Consider the following 22,111-nt stretch of genomic DNA (forward strand, 5'->3'; position numbering starts at 1 on the left):
ATAAAAAGTGTTTAATTTGCCATGCTAAAAGATCTTATGTCAGTTTTTTAGCATTGTCTTTTTTTGTGGGGTGCTCCCGTAGATACTGTTGTGCATAGATGAAGTATAAGTTCTGATTGCTACTACTTTGCGCTGTGAGATTAGGATAAAAGAGACAAGAAGAGAGAAAGTTAGCGAATGAGATGAATTTTCTGCTTTGTGTACTATTACTCCAGGTATGTGTGTTGCTGCTGCTTCAACGCTTCACTGTTGGGTCAACTATTTAGTATTTTAACTATTTGAATTATGAATTATGGGTTGCACCTAGAACAATAAAGTTCTACCCACTAAGTGATAACCCATCGATTTCATAAGCAACTCTTCCTTCATGCATAGCTCTAGAAAGAAAACGATACAACAAAGCCCACGAAACACTTTAGTATTATCACTATCGGTACTAGATTTGTCTTCTATTTGTTTCTTGTGCTTATATTTTAGATAAGTTGGATGCACCAGAAGTTAGGGAAGTACACCAAATGCTGTCTTCTTGACAGATTTATTGATGTGTTATTTTTTAATTTGTTGCATCGGTGTTGAAGCTCTCGTCGTCAAGATGACAACATGAGGCAAGGTGAGAGAAGAATCTTCAGCGGCGACTGTTGTTTTTTATCCTCAAACCCTAACTCTGTGACCGTATAGCACTTAGAAGCGTTGTTCAACCCATAAAATATAAAGAACGAGAGTGTACTCAAGCTAACCGAGGCAGCATTGCACCATATGAGGTCAACCCACACCAGCTCAGTGGGAACATACATAACTAAGCACACACAAAAAATGTTAAGCTTAAAACAAACACTTACTCGAAGAGACTAGTAAAAAAGAAATGAGCCAACATATGCCGATCGAAGAAGAACTCGGTATGTCCAAGAATTATTCCTTCACGTAAGCTCAAAAACCGCAATCAGCAAACCAGACTGCTCTTCTTCCTCGCAACGAAGCTCCGCCAGTAGGTGGTCACCTCCTTCTCGATTTCGTGCGCAGTCTTTTTCGCATGCTCATGATGCCCATGCTTCTTGGCATGCGCGTCCATCTCAACCATGACCTTGTTGAGGTCTGTGATGAGGCGCTCGGCGAGGCCGCGGCTGAAGTCCTCGCGGATGACCACACGCATGACGGCGATGTGCTCAGCGTCGGCGGGCATGGTGTATGCTGGAACGATCCAGCCGAAGCGGCGCAGGCTCTCGACCACGTCGAACACCGTGTACCGGGATGAGTCCTTGAGGGAGAAGGCCACCAGCGGCACGCCCGAGTCCTTGGACACCAGGTCAAAGTAGCCCATCTTCTCGACTCCCTCCCGGAGCACCGTCGCGTTGTCCCGGCAATTCTGCATGATGTCCTTGTAGCCCTGCATTGCATTTTTGCATCACATAATTAAGTAGTTTTTCAAACATATATTGGTCCATTGAGTGCCACCTAAAGCTTTTATTTCTAAATAAATAGAAATGGTGTGTTAGCTATGTCAAAGAACATGCCGATGGCATGGCAAAGAAGAAGCAGAATCCTAACGAAACTAGACATCCACCTGAAATGCATGAAGTGCATGGACCGCTGGTATTTCTTTGCTTGCAGATGCAAAGTTACAACACATGTTTTTCGTGTTGCTTGCCGAAATAAGAAACAAGCATAAAGCACAAGGCAAAGGATACCCGTCAGAGTAGAATGTGCAGAGATGTTCATCAGTGATTTGCAACAGTACTGCAACACTTGGGACATACGTACTGCGACACTTGTGACATAAAACCCCGACAGAAACGCACTTAGTACTGTAGAAAAATTATGGTTAATTACCTCGAATCCGAGACGGATGAGTTGATAATACTGCGCAATGATCTGGCTCGAACCTATCCGACAGAGAAGCACATGAACATACTTCAAAACTTATACTGGAACTAACCAAACGATTGATGGAGGCGAACGGTGTTGTACCTTTGGAGAAGTTGAGCGTGAAGGTTGGCTGGTCGGCGCCGAGGTAGTTGATGTGGAAGATGAGCTCGTCGGGCAGGTCCTCCTTGTTCCTCCAAATCACCCACCCGACGCCGGCATAGACGAGGCCGTACTTGTGGCCGCTGACGTTGATGCTCTTCACCAGCGGCAGCCGGAAGTCCCACTCCAGCTCCGGGTAGATGAAGGGCGCGATGAACCCGCCGCTCGCCGCGTCCACGTGAATCGGCGTGTCCCACCTGATCGATCCACGAAACCAACCGATTGATCCATCATATCTCTATCATTCATATCTGCAGTTTATTACGCACGCGTCCCGTCCGGTTCCAGTTTTTGGCATGGTAAATTCGTACCCTGTCTCTGCATTCTTGGCAACGAGGAGGTCGTTGAGCATCTTGACATCCTCGAACTCGCCGTTGAGCGTGGAGCCGAGGATGGCGGCGACGCAGATGGTGTTCTCGTCGACCAACTCTACGGCCTTCTCGGGGTCCATGACGTAGTACCCTTCCTTCAGCTTCACCTCCTTGAGCTCTACCTCGAAGTAGCGCGCGAATTTCTCCCAGCACACCTGCAAAAGCAAGACATCGATAAATCGATCGACCGGCCAGTGATTGAATTTGAATCCGGCCGGTGACGATGGAGCCGGCATGAAATGCAAGTGTCTCGGAAATGTGTCTACTCTACTCGATTAGTAAGGAATTACCTGGACATTGGCGCCGGTGACGATGTTGGGCTTGTCGAAGGGCTTGCCCTCGGCCTTCATCTTGTTCTGCCACTTCCTCTTGAACGCCAGCCCGGCCAGCATGATGGCCTCCGAGGAGCCGATGGTACCGACGCCGACCGCCGTCTCTTCGTCGCCGATGGGCGCGTTGAAGAGATGCGCGATCATGTTGACGCATCGGTTCTGTTTCAAATCCACAGACGTAAGTCGTCATATAGGTGCGTAAAAGAAGAATCGGTCGTCCCAAGCGGGCTGCAGCAGGATGGACGCATATCGAAGACGGATCGACGAGCGAAATGATACATGGATAGATACCTGGAGCTCGGTGGTGACGGGGTACTCGTCCATGTCGACGTAGTTCTTGTTGATGGAATCCTGGATGAGCTTGTTGCACTCGGGCTCCATCCAGGTGGTGACGAAGGAGGCCAGGTTGAGGCGCGGGTTCCCGTCCAGCATCAGTTCATCGTTGATGATCTGGTACGCCGCCTCCTTGGGGATGGACTGCTCCGGTATCTTGAACCTCGGGAGCGCGGTGCGCACGTAGCGCGACGCGAAGGTGGAGCAGATGAGGGACTCGCCGGAGTTCGTCTGCGCCCTGGACAACGCCATTCTGCCGCTGGATCACTTCGCCGTCGTGGCGTACTACGAGAAGAGGAGGGTGAGCAGCGGGTGTCACAGACGTACAGGTCGACGCAGCGGATCGAGTTGCGACCAATTAATGGTGGCTTCTTGTTGTATAGGAGAGGAGGGCGTGCATGGCCGCGACGTGGTGGAGGCGCCACGGTTCTTGGGGGGGAGGGGGCTTCCACGCCATCCGCTCGCACGTCCAGCGCCGTGCACGGCTTCCGCCGCTGGACTCGGGCTCTGCTCGTAGCCGTGTACCTGGTTCTTCTCTCGGGCTCTGCTCGTAGCCGTGTGCCTGGTTCTTCTGTGTTTTCGATTTTTTGTTTCGTCTTTTGCGTTCTGAATTATGGCTATACTCGTCATGTATATTATTATTTAGAAATAGATTAAATTGAACCGGCTGATTTTTACATCGAATCCAGCTGGATCATACGACCCTCATCGCTCACACGCGTACTCGCGTGCGTCAACTTGTTTTAAGCACGCCGCCCCTCGCGTGACACACGCCCTTTCTCGAACTCATCGATCGCTTCATCCACCTTATCCTTCTTTCTTACCCGAGTCGTCTTCTTTCTTGGAGTCCTTCTTCCCCAATCCCATCTCCATGAACGAAAGATACCCAAGCAGGTTGTCTTTGCAAGCCCCGCCCAAACCGTCGTTGTGAGCTATACTGAGGTTGCAAGGCAAGGTGCCGACCACCGCTCCCAAGTCCCAGGGCACCAGCATGCGAGATCGAGTCACGGCGGCGCCCCAACGCACCGATGGATGACCCCTTCCAGCAGGCATGTTTGCGACCGGCCTTAGAGCACCAGCTGGCCATGGATCTCAAGGGAAGGGGTGAGGCGATGCTTTGTGGTGCTGGAAAGCACTGACGGTGTCCAGCGCGGCGTGCTCTGCTTGCGGTGGTGTAGTGAAGTCTGCCAGGTTGCAATGGAGCGCTTGCGGAGGCTGCAATGGAGCGTTCCGCGTGTAATTGAAGCTCCATCGGGGCTGCGTTGAAGCGACGTCGGAGCTGCAATGAAGCGCACCGGAGCTTTATTGAAGCACGCTAGAGTTGCACCGAAACGTCACGGGGGTCATTGAAGCTCGATGGGGGTGGCAATGGAGCGACGTCGGGGATTCTGATTGAGCGTCGCTGGTGCTCGCGCCGCACGGTGCTGCCATGAAAGCTGTTGCGCTAAAGCTTTTTTCGGCCGTGCTCGTAGTTGCCATTTGGGCAGCACCCGGATGGCTCCCCGGTGTTGCGATGCAGCGGTTGCCGGCAGCTCCGGTCGGGTGCTGATATTGGATGATGTGTGTTGCGTGGTGAATGAAAGAACAAAGGAGGAAGACGTTGACTCCGTTTGTTGCGATGGCACGGTCAGTATCCGTCGGATCAGACGGCTGGGTAGGTGGCTTAATTTTGTAACACTTCAGCCGACTAATTTGTAGTAGGCGTCTTATTTTTTCAAAATGGAGGTAAAAAGTTTTGCCTCATGGAAAGAAGGATGTCATCTAGCTCATCTTTTTTGGCCCAAGGGGGTAGACTCCAATACCTAAATTCTGCTTTATCCTCCCTGCTAATCTTTTTCCTCTACAGTTTATTTATCCCACCAGGAATTCTTAAACAGTTGGAAAGGATTGAGAGGCAATGTTTTTGGAGAAGGAATAGGCAGGAAAATTCACCTTCTCTTGCTGCTTGGGATTTGATCTGCAGGCCCAAGAAAAAGGGTGGATTGGGCATTCCAAATCTGGGGTTACAAAATGCAGCACTTTTATTGAAGCATGCCAACCAATTCCTGAACAGATTGGATCTCCCATGGGTAAAGCTAATCTGAAACACTTACTATCATGAGAGAATACCAGAGGGTACTGAGCCATGTGGATCACATTGGTGGAGGAATATTTTGAAACTTTTGGATAATTTTAGAGAAGTCACTTGGGTGCAAGTGAAGCAAGGGGATACTGTCCTTTTCTGGCAGGATAAATGGAACATTGGTAACTCAGTAATCCCTCTTAAAGACAGATTCTCCAGACTATTCTCATATGTAAAGGACCCCTGGACACTGGTCAAGGAAGGACTAAGCACTAATGACCTATCACTCTGGTTTAATTTGCCTCTTTCTGAGCATGCCTTCGTGGAGTTGTCTTCACTCCAAGTTCTTATAAGGGATTTTGAACCCAGCCCCAACCAACATGGTGTTTGGTCTTGGATGGGAACAAATAAGCCTTATACACCAAAGTCCTTTTATTCCTATGTGCACAGAGAACTACCATTTAACCCTTTGCTAAATTAGATTTGGACTAGTTGTCGTACCTTGAAGATCAAGGTTTTTTTGCTTGGATGCTCATCATGGACATATTGAACACCAAGGACATGGTAGAAATGAGACATTGGCATATGGAGGATGGAGTTAACTGTAGGATATGCCATGCCCAAGTCACGGAAGACATGGATCATCTGTTCTTCTCTTGCCTTTTCAACAGTAGAGTGTGGAACTAGTTGCAGGTTGATTGGGGCGATAGTAACGATATGGCCGTTGCAGCATCCCATGCAAAAAAAATCTTTTCAGCAGCCTTTTTTCTGTGAGGTGGTATTCATGGCTTGTTGGAATATTTGGCTTGTGAGAAATGCAAAGATTTTCCAAAATGTCCAGCCTAGATTTGATGTGTGGAAATCATGATTTATAACTAATATGACACTTCTGGCACACATGATAAAACCTAAGTTTAAGGAAGATTTGCCGAAATGGGTTTCTTTTTTGCCCCCCTTAATGTAGCATATGTATTAGGTTAGGTTCCTTAACTTTCACTCTTTTAATTTGGGTTACCGAGGTTACCATGTATATATTGTAATATTCTGTTCAATAAAGCTTAGGGATAATTAGATTTATGCCCCTAGTTGTGTCCCACTCGGGTATTTTACCCCTAATATCCAAAGGTCACCGGTTGTGTCCAAGTCACTTCGCTCCTCTTATGCTTTTGCCCTTTGACCGTTTGACCACCAGTTTGAAAACTTCATAACTAATTCATACTAAATCAGAAAAATGCAAATGAGATAGCAAAATGTTCGGAAAAACATCAGCTATATGTCAATGTCATTTGCATTCATGACAAAGGTGTTGTAAAGTGCCCATCTGAGTTTTAGCTCTTATGATACCACCATGAATAGTAAAATATTAACAAAATCGAAAAATTCTAAAAAAAATGGTGGCAAAGAATGACAAATGTTTTAAGTGCTTTCCAAGTTTCATCAGCGAACGACATTCGTGGAAGTCGTGGCAAAAGAAACAATCAACACTCCAAAATAAAAAAAAATTGCCATGACTTCCACGAATGGCATTCCCTCATGAAACTTCGAAAGGACTTAAAACATTTGTCATTCTTTGCCACCAAATAGTTTTTAGAATTTTTATATTTTTTATATTTTACTATTCATGATGGTATCATTAGAGCTAAAACTGGGATGGGAATTTTCCAACACCTTTGTCATGAATGAAAATGACGCTAACACATAGGTGATGTTTTTTCGAACATTTTGGTATCTTATTTGCATTTTTCTGATTTAGTATGAATTAATAATGAAGTTTTCAAACTGAAGGTCAAACAGTCAAAGGGCAAAAGCATAAGAGGAGCGAAGTGACTTGGACGTAACCGGTGAATTTTGGAAATTAGGGGTAAAACCGCCGAGTGGGACACAACTAGGGGCATAAATCTAATTATCCCTAAAGCTTATAGGCTGTGGGGGGATTCTGCCCTTACATTATTCAGTAAAAAATGGGTGTGTCCATCAAGGTTTATTGTGACAAACTAACCACCAAAGAAAGCAAAGATACAAATGATACAAGACGCTCCAAACAAAACTCATGATATGTGACGAATAAAAGTATAGCTCCAAGTAAAATTACCGATGGTTTCTAGAAGAAAGAGGGGATGCCTTCCTGGCATCCCCAAGCTTATTTGTTTAGTACTCCTTAGGTATTGCCTTGGGTGACATGGGGCATACCCAATCTTAGGATTTTATCACTCCTTATTCCTTCATTTATCGTGATCTCACTCAAAACTTAAAAACTTCAATCACACAAAACTCAACAAAATTTTCGTGAGATCCGTTAGTATAAGAAAACCAAACTTTACTATAGATTATGTTGAAAACCTATTGCAATTTTGTTTTTGCATTATATGTATTGTATTCTAACTTTACCATGACTTATACCCCCCATACAAACCATATAATCATTAAAATAAGCACATAATGCAAAGAAAAGAGAATCTGTTACAAACAGAACAATTTGTAAAGATTTGACATTTACTTATACTTCTGTAACTCCAAACATTATGAAAAATAGGAAAACATAGATAATTTTTATATTAATATTTTATAAATAATTAGGACACTTTCGACATTTCTGTGATTTTTAGTATTTTTTCTACTACACGCAAAAGGTCATGTTTTTCAACAGGATTAAAGCAAGTAACACCCTACATGAGCCCAAAGGCTTTACTTCGCACAAACACTAAACAAAACACAAAAAACAATTATAACAGTAGCATAATTGTGCAAACACTCAAGAACATAAAGCAAAAGTGAAAATAATTTTTATTCATCGGGTTGCCTTCCAATAAGCTCTTTCTTTATAGCCATGATAGGCTTGAGATTTTATTGATGCTCACATGAAAGATAGTAGTTGAAACACAAAGAGAGCATCATGAAGCATAAGACAAACACATTTAAGTATAACATACTTCCTATGCATAGGCATCTCATAAGCAAACAAATTATGAAGACAAGAAATATCTAGCATATGCATGGAAGAAGAAAGAAACAATAGCAATCTCAACATGAAGAGAGATAATTTAGTAACACGAATATTTCTATAACCATATTTCCCTCTCTCATAATAATTAAATGTAGGATCATGTTAAAATTGAAGAATATAGCTATCCGATAAAATATTCTATTCATGATCCACATGCATAAAAGTCTTATAATCTTCCAAGGTAGTGGGATTAATGTTAACTAAAGTCATGACCTCTCTAAACCCACTGTTATCGAAAAATTCAAGAGATGGATAATTCTCCAAAATATTGGTATCATTATTACCTAATGTTGAAACTCTTCCAAACCCGCTTTCAGTATTATTGCAAACATTATTATCAATATCATATTCATCATGAGGATTAAATAAATTTTCAAGATAATAAGAAGCATCACCCGAATCATGATCATTACAATGAGTGGTGGACATGACAAAATTGCCATCCCCAATCTTGTATTTTTTCATATTATTAGCACAATTGACAATAATTGAATTTATAATAACATCATTGCAATCTTGCTTTTCATTCAAGGAGATATCATGAATCACTTAAAAATTTTCTTCTTTTAACACTTCATCACAATATTCAGATTCACGATTTTCAAGCAAAACTTCACAAGAATAATCAAGATCACTCAATTCACTAGCAATTGGTTCAAGATAATTAGATCTTTTGAAAATATTAGCAAGTGGATGAGGATCCATATGTCTTTACTTTTCCTCTTTATTTTTATGTTTTTGATTGTTGACATGAAGGCAATACAAGCAAGCAAGCAAGAAAAAGGCAAAGGAAAAGAAGGCAAATAAAAGGCAAATTTTTGTGAAGTGGGAGAGAAGAAAACGAGAGGTAAATGGCAAATAATGTAATTGCAAGGAGATGAGATTTGTGTGTAGGAACATGATAGATCTTGACTTGATATTCCCCGGCAACGGCGCCAGAAATCTTGCTAACTCTTGCTGATGCGTTGGTTTCCCTCCAAGCTTAAAGGATGATGTAGCACAACGACGACAAGTATTTCCCTCAGTTAAGAAACCAAGGTATCAATCCAGTAGGAAGATCCACAAGACTATGTAAGCAGAACCTGCACACAAATAGCAAATCCTCGCAACCCAAGGTGTGGAGAGGTTGTCAATCCCTCATGGGTGAAGTAAAGATGGATTGATAGATGCAAATAAGAGTGATAGCAAATAGAACACAACAAGGTATTTTTGGGTTTTTTGATGATTGAAAGTAAAAGAGCAAATAAAATAGAAATGCAAATAGAAAAGTATAGTTTGCAAATATATGATGTGAAGTAGACCCGAGGGCCGTAGGTTTCACTAGTGGCTTCTCTCGAGAAATAGTAAACGGTGGGTAGACAAATTACTATTGGGAAATTCATAGAATAGCAAATAATTATGGCGATACTCAATACAATGATCATGTATATGGGCCTCACGTCCAAGACAAGTAGACTGACTTCTGCCTGCATCTACTTCTATTACTCCAGACATCGACCGCTATCCAACATGCATCTAGTGTATTGAGTTCATGGAGAAACGGAGTAATGCCTTAAGTATGATGACATGATGTAGAAAAGATCTATTCATGTAGGAATAGACCCCATCATTTTCTCCTTGTAGCAACAATACATGCGTGCCATGTCTCTTTGAGTCACTGAGATTGGGCACCGCAAGATCGAACCCATCACAAACCACCTCTTCCCGTTGCAAGATAAAAGATCAAGCTGGCCAGAGAAAAACCAAATATCAGAGAAGTAATACGAGGCTATAATAATCAAGAATGAATATGTTTTCATAGATCTGATCCTAAACTCACAATTTATTGGATCCCAACAAACACACCACAAAAGAAAGAGTTACATCATATGGATCTCCAAGAGACCTTTGTATTGAGAAACAAGACGAGAGAAAAGCCATCTAGCTACTGCCTACAGACCCATAGGTCTGATATGAACTACTCACGCATCATTGGAGGAGCACCGATGAGGATGGTGAACCCTCCGTGATCGTATTCCTCTCCGGAATGGGCTCTAGATTGGATTTCGTGGCTCTCGAACTTGCGGCGGCTGAAACAATTCTTCTTTGAATCCTATATGTTTTTTGAATATTGGGGTATTTATAGAGCTTAGAGGTGGTGGAGGAGGTTCCCGAGGGCCCCACTAGACACCAGGCCATGCGAGTGGCCTCTGGCGTGTCCTGATGTGTAATGGCCCCCTAGGCATCGTCTGCTACTCATTCTTGGCTCCCAAGTTTCCTTCTGGTACAAAAAATCCCCGTAAAGTTTCATGGTAATTGGACCTCATCTGATATGGATTTTATATGAAGGAAAAAACCAGCAAAAGAACAACAACTCGCACTAGGCACTATGTCAATATGTTAGTCCCGAAAAATGATATAAAGTTGCTATAAAATGATCATAAAACATCCAAGATCGATATTATAATATGATGGAACAATAAAAAATTACAGACACGTTGGAGACGTATCAAAGTGTTCCATACCCTTTCTCAACGGAAACTTAGATTTAATATTCCCTTCTTTCATATCAATCACGACACCTATAGTTCGTAAAAATGATCTACCAAGTATTATGGGACAAGACACATTGCAATTAGTATCAAGCATAATAAAATCTATGGGCACATAATTCCAATTGGCAAGAATAGGAACATCATTAATTCTTCCCAAAGGCTTTTTAATAGTATAATCCACCGAGTGCAAATTAAGAGAACACTCTTCCAATTCGGTAAAACCTAACACATCACATAGAGATTTTAGAATTGTGGAAACACTAGCACCCAAATCACATAAAGCATTGCACTCATAATTTTTTATCTTGACTTTAATGGTAGCTTCCCATTCATCAAATTTCTAGGAATTGAAATCTCTAATTCTATCTTTTCCTCTAATGCTTTCATCATAGCTTCTACGATATGTTTAGTAAAAGCCTTATTTTATTCATATGCATTGGGTCAATTCAGCATGGATTGTAACAAAGAAATACATCCAATCAAAGAACAAATATCATAATTAAAGTCTTTGTAATCCAAGAGAGTGGGCACATCACTAGTTAAAGTTTTTACCTCTCCAAACCCACTTTAATCAAAATTTTCAACCAGATTTTCACCCTGGATATGGAAGGTACATCACAAGGAGGGAAATTACTGGAAACTGGAATTGTGTACGTGAAAACCAAGAAAAAGGCTGAAAATTCACTGGACTCCAAATGACCTATAACTTCACGGAGCATTTTTATGGAATATGTAAGAATTATTGGGACAAAAATATACCAGAGGGGGCCACCTGCTGGCCACAAGTCAACAGGGCGCGCCATGTTGCCTTGTGAGGCCGAAGAAGGTCTCCAGACCCCCCCCCCCTCTCCTATATGGTGTGTTTTACCCTAGAAAAAAGCATAAGGATACTTTTGGGACAAAGCGCAGCCATCTCGAGGTGGAAACCTGGGTAGAGACCCTTTTGCTCTCCGACACAGAGATTCTATCGGGGAAATTTTCCTCTCGGAGGGGTAAATCAAAGCCATCGTCATCAAAATCTTCACTAGCACCATCTCATCTTAAACCCTGGTTCATCTATTGTATTCAATCTTTGTCTCAAAATCTCGGATCGGTACCTGTGGTGTACTAGTAGTGTTGATTATATCTTATAGTTGATGCTAATTGGTTTACTTGGTGAAAGATATTATGTTCAGATCCTTGATTACCATTATTGTACCTCTGATCTTGAACATGTTGATGAGGTGTGAGTAGTTACTACTCTTCCTGCGGACATGGGAGAAGTCTTGTTATAAGCAATCATGTGAAGTTAATATTCATGCGATATTTTGATAATGTGTATGCTGTTACTTCTCTTAATATTGTCACGTGAATATCTCCTACACGACACTTCACAATGTTATGGTCCTAAGGGAAGGCATTGTGGAGAAACAAGTAGATGATGGCTTGCGAGTGACTGAAGCTTAAGCCTTAGGTTATATGTTGCTTCATGAGGGGCTTATTTGGATCCACACGTTTCATGCTATGGTTAGATTTACCTTAATTCTTCTTTCATAGTTGCGGATGCTTGCAAGAGGGGGTAATCATAAGTGGGTTTGTTGTTCAAGTAAGAACAACACCTTAGCACTGGTCCACCCACATATCAAATTATCAAAGTAACGAACGTGAATCAACTCAACATGATGAACATGACTAGACAGAAATTCCCACGTGTCCTCGGGAGCGCTTGCCTCATATAAGAGTACTTTCCGGCTTGTCCTCTGATGTAAGAAGGATTGTACTATCTTTCTGCCCACTTGCTACTATTTTTACTTGTCACTTGTTATGAACGATGTTGCTACAAAACTACTTATCACTCTTACTCATAGCACTTGGAGAGAATACCTTGCTGAAACTGCTTATCATTTCCTTCCGCTCCTCGTTGGGTTCGACACTCTTACTTATAGAAATTACTATGATTGATCCCCTATACTTGTGGGTCATCAGGAGGTAATAAATTTGAACATCAACACATAGGGGAATGTTGCATATCATCTACGGATAGACCTAGCTCTAATACCACTATTGGGGAATGTTGCATGGCAAACAAAACTTTTCCTATGAACACCCATGATATTTCTATGGATATACATACCAACAAGAGGGGAGAGTGTGTCTACATACCCTCATAGACCATTAATAAGAAGCATATATTATGTGGTTCATGTAGTCATACTCTTAACGATCCAATCGCGACCCAATCCAACCCGGCGCCGAATGTACGGCACAGCTACGTCTCCAAGTATATATAATTTTTTATTGCTCCATGCTGATATCATTCTAGGATACTTTTGGGGTATTTATTTACCATTTCATATTATTTTTTAGCACTAACCTATTGACCCACTGCCAAGTGCCACTTGTTGTTTTCTATCTGTTTTCCACTTTTTAGGTTTTGCATACCAAACTAAATCCTATTACCCTGAAACTCTTTGGTGATTTTTTCTGGACCAAAAGAAGACCAACGAGCATCGAAAGAAGGCTGGAGGCTTCACGAGGGGACCACAAGCCATCACGACATGACCTGGGGGTGCCCTGAGAACTTGTGCCTCCCTCATGTCCCTCCTGACTCTGTTCTTTAGCTTATAAATTATCACTACCCTAAAAACACCAGAGGGAGTTCCAAAACACTTTTTACGCCACCACAATCCTCTGTTTCGATGGGAGGCCATATGGAGCTCCGTTCCGACACCCTGCCGGAGGGGGATCGATCATGGAGGGCCTCTTCATCAACCTTGCTTCCCTCATGATGATGTGCGAGTAGTTCACCATAGACCTATGAGTCCATGGTAGTACCTAGATATAAATCTCTCTCTCTCTTTTGATCTTCAATACAATGATCATTGCATCTTCACTTTGATCTACATGATGTAATTCACTTTTATGCGGTGCGTTTGTTGGGATCCGATGAATTGTGGGTTTATGTTCATATTAGTCGTGATAAATATTTGAGTCTTCCATGAATATTTATATGATTCTTATGTACATGATTATGATAGCTTTGTTATTCTATCTGATCTATTGAACAGTTTGGCCAACTAGATTGATATTTCTTCGGTGAGAGAGGTGCGTTGTAGTAGGTTCAACCTGGTGAATTTGTATATCCGAGTGACAAAAGGGGACAAGATGCATCCTTGTGTTTCTGCTACTAAGGATAAAACTATGGGGTTTATTCATATTTCTTGAGTTTACTTTGTCTACATCATGTCATCTTACTCCATGCATTACTTCATGCATCATGAACTTAATACGTAGAGAGGCAAGCATAGAAGCACTCTTGAAGTACAGTAATAGTAACAGGTGAAGGCAGGAGTCAGCCTATTTTTTTATGGATGTGATGCCTATATACACATGATCATTGCCGTGAATATCGCATAACTATCCGCTTTTCTCTGAGTTGCCCAATAGTAATTTGTTTACCCACTGTATGCTATTTTTCATGAGAGATGCCACTAGGGAAAGCTATGGCCCCCGGGTCTATTCACAACATACTGATAAAACCTTCAATACCTTGCTTCCATTTACTTGTTTTTATTTTACCTTGCTATCTACAATTATATACATACCTCACTTGCTCTCAAATAACAAGACAAGAGGATTGGCTACCCTCTTGCCCGCGTTGGGTGCAAGTTGTTTGTTCTTTTGTGTGCAACGGCTAAATACGGTTGTGGTTGATATTCCTATTGATTTGATAAACCTTGGTTTCAAAACTGAGGGAAATACTTACCCACTTTGTGCTGCGATAACCCGTTCATCTTCACGGAAAACCGAACGCAGATCACGAGTATCAGGAAGGATTTCTGGCGTCATTGCCGGGCAATATCATCACCAACTACCAAGTAAATCCACACAAATTTTCATTCACTTGTTCCTCTTTTTATTTTCTGGTATATTTATTTTGTCTCATAAAAAATAAAAATACAAAAAAATATTTATCTTTGCTTGCTTAGCTTGTCACAAGCTTGCATCTTCGCTCTCTAGTTTGATTGTCTTGCGTGTTACTTTGCTTGCTCGGTCACCATATCACAATACACTACTAATTTGTGTGGCTAATCAAATACTAATAATAATGATTTTATTAGTACTCCTATACCACCTGCCACTAGTGCGTATGTCTCTGATATTAATGCTGCATTGTTGAATCTTGTCATGAAAGCGCAATTTTCGGGAAGTCCTAATGAGGATCGCGCTTCACATCTTAATACCTTTGTTGAACTTTGTCATCTGCAAAATAAAAAAGGCATGGATAATGATATTTTTAAATTAAAAATATTTCCTTTTTCAAGAGAAAACGCTAAAGCTTGGTTTTCATCTTTACCTCGTAAAAGTATTGGAACATGGGATAGGTGTAAAGATGCTTTTATTGCCAAGTATTGTCCTCCTACTAAAATCATCTCCCTTAGAAACCAAATAATGAATTTTAAACAACAAGATCATGAACATTTTGCACAAGCTAGGTAGAGGATGAAATTCATGATAAGAAATTGTCCAACACATGGCTTAAACTTGTGGATAATTATCCAAAATTTCTATGTTGGACTAAACTTTGTGTCTAGAAATCTTCTAGATTCTCCTGCAGGTGGTACCTTTATGAAGGTGACCTTAGGAGAGGCCACCAAACTTCAGTACAGCATCATGGCAAACTATTTTCAATGGCATATCGAGAGAGCTCCAACTGGTAAGAAGGTAAATTATGTTGAGAAAATCGCTAATTTGAGTGAAAAAGTAGATGCTCTTATGAATTTGGTTGCTAAAAAATTACTCATGTTGATCCTAATGATATTCCCTCATCTACCTTGATTGAAAAAAATAGTGATTCTATTGATGTGAACTTTGTCTCGCAAATTTTTTCAACAACAATGCTTATAGGGTAATCTCAATGCTAGGCCGTATCCCGGTAATAATCCTAATGGTTATGACAATTCTTATGGTAATTCTTATGGAAATTCCTCTACAAATTATAATAGGATACCCTTCGATCGTGATAACACAATAAAGGAATTCATTAATTCTAAAAATGTTTTCAATACTATGGTAGAAGAAAAATTGCATGTTGTTGATACTTTGGCTAAAAACATGGATATGATTGTTCTTGATATAAAAACTCTTAAAAAAGCTTTGCGTCCTAAGCATGATTTCAATGAAACTATTAAATATATCCAGGTCTCTATTAATGAAAGTAAGGAGAGGACCGATAAGTTGAAAGCAAAGCGAGAATTCCTAGAAAAAGCCCTTCCACCCGGTTTTTACCGAAATCATGATGAAGATCCTAAAATGATTGGTACTTCTACTATTGGATATGGGTTTACTTGTTTGAATGTTAATGATAAAGGGACTAGATATTATTCAACTCTAGTAAAGGAGCATCCCGTTTGCTTGGAGGGTGATGATTCTAATGCTAAAACCGAAAAAACTTGGTTTCGAGAGGTCAAAACTTTAACTAGTGATGTGCCCACTATTTTGGATTACAAGGACTTTAATTATGATAATTTCTCTTCAGCAGAATTCATTTCCTTGTTGCCATCCATTATTGGGTCACCCAATGCTTATGGACAAAAAAGCTTTTACTCAACATATAGTGGAAGCTATGGTGAAAGCTTATGATGAGAAACTTGAACTTGAAGTTTCTATTCCTAAAAAATTGCATGATGAGAGGGAAATTGCTATAAAAATTAAGATAAATAAATATGAGTGCAATTCTTTGTGTGACCTCGGTTCTAGTGTTTCAACTATGCCCAAAACTTTATGTGATGTGCTTGGTCTCACTAATATTGAAGAATGTTCCCTAAACTTTCATCTTGCGGATTCTACCATCAAGAAAGCCTTGGGTAGAATAAATGATGTGCTGATAATTGCAAATAAAATTTATGTGCGTGTAGATTTCATTGTGCTTGATATTGATTGCAACCCTACTTGTCCGATTATACTTGGAAGACCCTTCCTACGAACTATTGGTGTAATCATTGACATGAAAGAGGGAAATATAAGGTTCCAATTTACCTTAAAGAAAGGTATGTGACACTTACCTAGAAATAGAATTAGGCCACCATATCAATCAATCATGAGAGCCACTTATGGGTTGAGTCTCAAACATGACAACACTTGAAACTATGCAATATGCCTAGCTAGGGGCGTAAAACAATAGCGCTTCTTAGGAGGCAACCCAATAGTTATCTTTGATTTTTGCTTTTTATTCCTGTTATTTTGTGATAAAATGGTTATTGTGTGTGTAATTATTGTGTTTTCATGTTTTAATTAGTGTTTGTGCCATGCATAGCCTTTGGGATGATTTGCATGATGAGTAGAATTGATTCGGTCCAAAAATAGAAACTTTGACGTCAGGTGCATAATTTATATAATTTTACTAGAATGTATTTTTAAGATGAAGTTTTTACATGGTATTTATATACAAATTCCTGAGGTCGTACTAATTATTCAGAATCTTTGGAGTTATAGAAGTATAGGTTCATTATAGATTACTACAGATTGTACTATTTTAGTCAGATTCTATGTTTGTATGTGTAGTTTGCTTGTTTTGATGATGCTATGGATAGTATCGGGGTATAATCCATGGAGGAGTTAATATACAATACCCTATGCTAAAAGAATATAAGAATCAATTTGTAACAGCACCTGAAAGTATTTGATATGTTGCTTATATTAACGGATCTCACAACGTTTTGTTGAGTTTTGTGTGATTGAAGTTTTCAAGTTTTGGGTATTGTCCCGATGGACAAAGGATTGAGGAGCAGCAATAGCCTAAGCTTGGGGATGTCCAAGGCACTTCAAGGTAATATTCTAGTAAGACTCAAGCGTCTAATCTTGGGGATGCCCCAGAAGGCATCGTCTATTTTCGTCTCAATCTGTCGGTATGAGTTTTACTTGGAGCGTTGTTTATGGACGTGATGCCTATATACACATGATCATTGCCGTCCATATCGCATAACTATCCGCTTTTATCTTAGTTTCCCAACAATAATTTGTTTACCCACTGTATGCTATTTTTCATGAGATATGCCACTAGGGAAAGCTATGCCCCCGGTCTATTCACAACATATTGATAAAACCTTCAATACATTGCTTCCACTTACTTTTTTTATTTTACCTTGCTATCTACAATTATATACACACCTCACTTGCTTGCAAATAACAACACGAGAGGATTGACAACCCTCTTGCCCGCGGTGGGTACAAGTTGTTTGTTCTTTTGTGTGCAACCGCTGAAGACGGTTGTGGTTGATATTCCTATTGGTTAGCTAAACCTTGGTTTCATAATTGAGGGAAATACTAACCCACTTTGTACTGCGATAAACCGTTCCTCTTCATGGAAAACGCAGATCACGAGTATCATACACCTCCACATTCATCGCACGTGCTTCTCGGTGATGTCTCCACCTCCTTCATCTAGCAAGGGCGAGAGGAGAATTAGATGGGATCTCGACCAGCACGACGACATGGTAAAGATGGTGGTGGAGCAGTGCCAGCGGGGCTTCGCCAAGGGACTCCAAAACTACGATAGGAATATCAACCACAAAGGGCTTCTGCAAGGGAGAGGACTTGTTGTTTTCAGCCCTCCCCTCAAGTATTTATAAGATGCAAAGGGGAGGAGGGGGTGCAGCCCTAACCCCTTGATACGTCTCCATCGTATCTACTTTTCCAAACTCTTTTGCCCTTGTTTTGGACTCTAATTTGCATGATTTGAATGGAACTAACCTGGACTGACGTTGTTTTCAGCAGAATTGCCTTGGTGTTGTTTTTGTGCAGAAATGAAAGTTCTCAGAACGTCCTGAAAATTTACGGAGAATATTTCTGGAAAATATGAAAAATACCTGCGCAAAGATCCACCGGAGGGGATGGGCCAGTGGGCCACAAGCCCTGTAGCTGCCACCCCCCCTAGTGGCGGCTAGCAATCTTGTGGGGCCCACGTGGCTCTGCCGCCCCCAATCTCAACTCTATAAATTCACTTTCGTCCCAGAAAAAATAAAGAGAAAAGATTTCGTCGTGTTTGCGATACGGAGGCGCCGCCACATCCTGTTCTTCATCTAGAGGGCAGATCTGGAGTCCGTTTTGGGCTCCGGAGAGGGGAAATCGTAGCCATCGTCATCATCAACCTTCTTACCTCTCCAATTCCATGAAGCTCTTTGTTGTTCGTGAGTAATCTATTCGTAGGCTCGCTGGGCGGTGATGAGTAGGATGAGATCTATCATGTAATCGAGTTAGTTTTGACGGGGATTGATCCCTAGTATCCACTATGTTCTGAGATTGATGTTGCTACTACTTTGCCATGCTTAATGCTTGTCACTAGGGCCCGAGTGCCATGATTTCAGATCTGAAATTATTATGTCACCAATATATGTCTGTTTTGGATCCGATCTTGCAAGTTGTAGTTACCTACTATGTGTTATGATCCGGCAACCCCGGAATGACAATAACCGGAACCACTCTCGGTGATGACCATAGTTTGAGGAGTTCATGTGTTCACCAAGTGCTAATGCGTTGGTCCGGTTCTTTAGTAAAAGGAGAACCTTAATATTCCGTAGTTTCCTTTTGGACCCCGCTGCCACGGGAGGGATGGACAATAGATGTCATGCAAGTTCTTTTCCCTAAGCACGTATGACGACACACGGAATGCATGCCTACATCACATTGACGAACGGGAGCTAGCCACATATCTCTCCATGTTATAACTGTTGCATGATGAATATCATCCAAACAAATCACCGACCCATTACCTACGAGTTTGTCCTACTGCTGTTGTTACTTGTTTTGCTCTACTGCTGTTACTTGCTACTGTTGCTACTTGCTACTGCTGCTACTTTGATGTTGATACTTTGCTTGCAGATATTAATATTTCAGGTGTGGTTGAATCTGACACATTCATCTGCTAATACTTGAGAGTATCCTCTCACCTCCAATCGGCGAATCAACAAATTTGGGTTGAATACTCTACCCTCGAAAACTGCCTCGATCCCACGCGCTGGTGGGTTATTGCAAGACAGTTTCTAATTGTTGAGCAATCAAGAACAACATTCGTCTAGCTATTGCCAGAGAGTGCTAGTCACCCCTCCTCCAAGGGAGGGGGCGGCGGCCAAGAGGAAGGAGTCCTCCCTCCCCGTGGCACCTCCTAGTTGCCTTGCCCCTCAAGTTTTCTACCCCATTGCCACATGGGCCCTTGGGGGTTTGGCCCAATAAGGATAGGGCACCCCCCTGAAAGAACAACTTCTCCTTAAGGTGGTTTTGGTAATTAATAACAACATATGTGTCATTGGACTAATGATTCTATATAGTATATATAAGGAAAATTTCAATGATGCATTGGCTAAGTATTGTGAGGATAAACCCTAGATGCAAGGAACATCTATTGGCAACAAGTTTGAAGACTCTACATTTTATATTTTGTGCGAAACCACATTTGAGTCCATAGGAAAGCCAATACTATTAAAAAGGGATGAGATGACTATGATGATCTGGTTGCTCAAGTGCTTAGAGTTAGCCACCAAAAATACTCATGAATTATCCCACAAAATATTATGTACAAAATCCTAAATTTCCAAAATTCGGTGCCACAACTTTTTCCATTTGTCCCTACTGAGTTTTACCTCACTCGGATCCTATGCCAAACCGTAGTCTCTCGGTGACACCAAGTCTTGCTTCGGACTGACCTAGAATCAGTGACCAATTCTCTGTCTACCTATTGCTAAGAATCGGAATTTCTGAGTTTTAGGAATCGGTGCCACCGAGCTTGGTAACTGCCAAGGCCAGCCAAAATCAAACCCACCAAGATTCATATATCGGTCTCACTGAAACACCGAAATTTGCCACATTTTTCACTAGTCGGTGCAACAGTTACTTGTTGGAAATATGCCCTAGAGGCAAACATAAATTAGTTATTATTATATTTCCTTGTTCAAAATAATTGTTTATTATCCATGCTAGAATTGTATTGATTGGAAACTCAAATACATGTATGGATACATAGACAACACATTGTCCCTAGTGAGCCTCTAGTTGATTAGTTCGTTGATCAAAGATGGTCAAGGTTTCCTCGCCATAGGCAAGTGTTGTCACTTGATAACGGGATCACATCATTAGGAGAATCATGTGATGGACAAGACCCAAACTATGAACGCAGCATATTGATCCTGTTGTTTTATTGCTATTGTTTTATGCGTGTCAAGTATTTGTTCCTATGACCATGAGATCATATAACTCACTGGCACCGGAGGAATACCTTGTGTGCATCAAACGTCACAACGTAACTGGGTGACTATAAAGGTGTTCTACAGGTATCTCCGAAGGTGTCCGTTGAGTTAGTATGGATCAAGACTGGGATTTGTCACTCCGTGTGACGGAGAGGTATCTCGGGGCCCACTCGGTAATACAAAATCACACACAAGCCTTGCAAGCAATGTCACTAAGTGTAAGTCACGGGATCTTGTATTACAGAATGAGTAAATAGACTTGCTGGTAACGAGATTGAAATAGGTATGCGGATACCGACGATCGAATCTCGGGCAAGTAACATACCGAAGGACAAAGGGAATAACATACGGGATTATAAGAATCCTTGACACTGAGGTTCAACTGATAAGTTATTCGGAGAATATGTAGGATCCAATATGGGCATCCAGGTCCCGCTATGGGATATTGACCGAGGAGTACCTCGGGTCATGTCTACATAGTTCTCGAACCCGCAGGGTGTGCACACTTAAGGTTCGGTGACGTTTCGGTATAGTTGAGTTATAGGTGTTGGTAACCGAAAGTTGTTTGCAGTCCTAGATGAGATCCAGGACGTCACGAGGAGCTCCGGAATGGTCCGGAGGTAAAGATTGATATATAGGAAGTCCTGTTTTGGTCACCGGAAAAGTTTCGGGCTCATCGGTAGTGTACCAGGAGTGCTGGGAGGGGTGACGAGGATCATCGGGAGGGGTGTCACGCCCCAAGGGGTCTCATGGGATATGGGAAGGGATAAAACCAGCCCCCAGTGGGCTGTGATAAGTTCCCACCAAGGCCCATAAGGTTTGAGAACGAAAAAACACAAGGTGGAAAGAGTTTCCAAGTGGGAAGGTGGAATCCTACTCCAAGTAGGATTGGAGTAGGACTCCTCCACCTCAAATTTCGGCCAAACCATGAGATTTTGAGGCTGCCTCCTCCCCTCCCTCCCTCCTATATATACTAGAGGTACTGAGGGTTTTTGAGACACAACTTTGCCACGTGCTGCTCGACCCTATACCACTCAGTTTTTCCTCTAGATCGTATTTCTGCGGAGCTTAGGCGAAGCCCTGCCGGAGTAGATCATCACCACCACCGGTGCGCCGTCACGCTGCCGGAGAACTCTTCTACCTCTCCGCCCCCTCTTGCTGGATCAAGAAGGTGGAGATCTTCATCGAGCTTTACGTGTGCTGAACGCGGAGGTGTCGTCCGTTCGGCACTAG

At 41.8% G+C, this 22,111-nt stretch overlaps 1 protein-coding gene across 1 annotated transcript; it reads right to left on the minus strand.

Annotated features, from left to right (window-relative positions):
• Positions 1 to 654: 654 nt before the first annotated feature.
• On the minus strand, positions 655 to 3,456 carry LOC123430343 (glutamate decarboxylase-like). The gene is made up of 6 exons (XM_045114209.1): positions 3,017 to 3,456; positions 2,684 to 2,884; positions 2,334 to 2,548; positions 1,966 to 2,219; positions 1,828 to 1,880; positions 655 to 1,384 (listed from the first exon to the last, which is right to left on the minus strand). The coding sequence occupies exons 1-6, from the start codon at positions 3,308 to 3,310 to the stop codon at positions 941 to 943; spliced, it is 1,461 nt and encodes a 486-aa protein (XP_044970144.1). The 5' UTR covers positions 3,311 to 3,456; the 3' UTR covers positions 655 to 940.
• Between the last annotated feature and the right edge of the window lie 18,655 nt (positions 3,457 to 22,111).

This window comes from Hordeum vulgare, chromosome 2H, assembly GCF_904849725.1.
Source record: "Hordeum vulgare subsp. vulgare chromosome 2H, MorexV3_pseudomolecules_assembly, whole genome shotgun sequence".
Taxonomy (NCBI): Eukaryota; Viridiplantae; Streptophyta; class Magnoliopsida; order Poales; family Poaceae; genus Hordeum; species Hordeum vulgare.

Excerpts from the sequence above, each read along its gene's own strand:
- LOC123430343 (XM_045114209.1), bottom strand. The coding sequence starts at position 3,310 with ATGGCGTTGTCCAGGGCGCAGACGAACTCCGGCGAGTCCCTCATCTGC. Across the intron at positions 1,881-1,965 it reads CACGCTCAACTTCTCCAAAG|GTTCGAGCCAGATCATTGCG; the intron begins GTACAACACCGT and ends TCTGTCGGATAG. Across the intron at positions 1,385-1,827 it reads TCATCCGTCTCGGATTCGAG|GGCTACAAGGACATCATGCA; the intron begins GTAATTAACCAT and ends AATGCAATGCAG.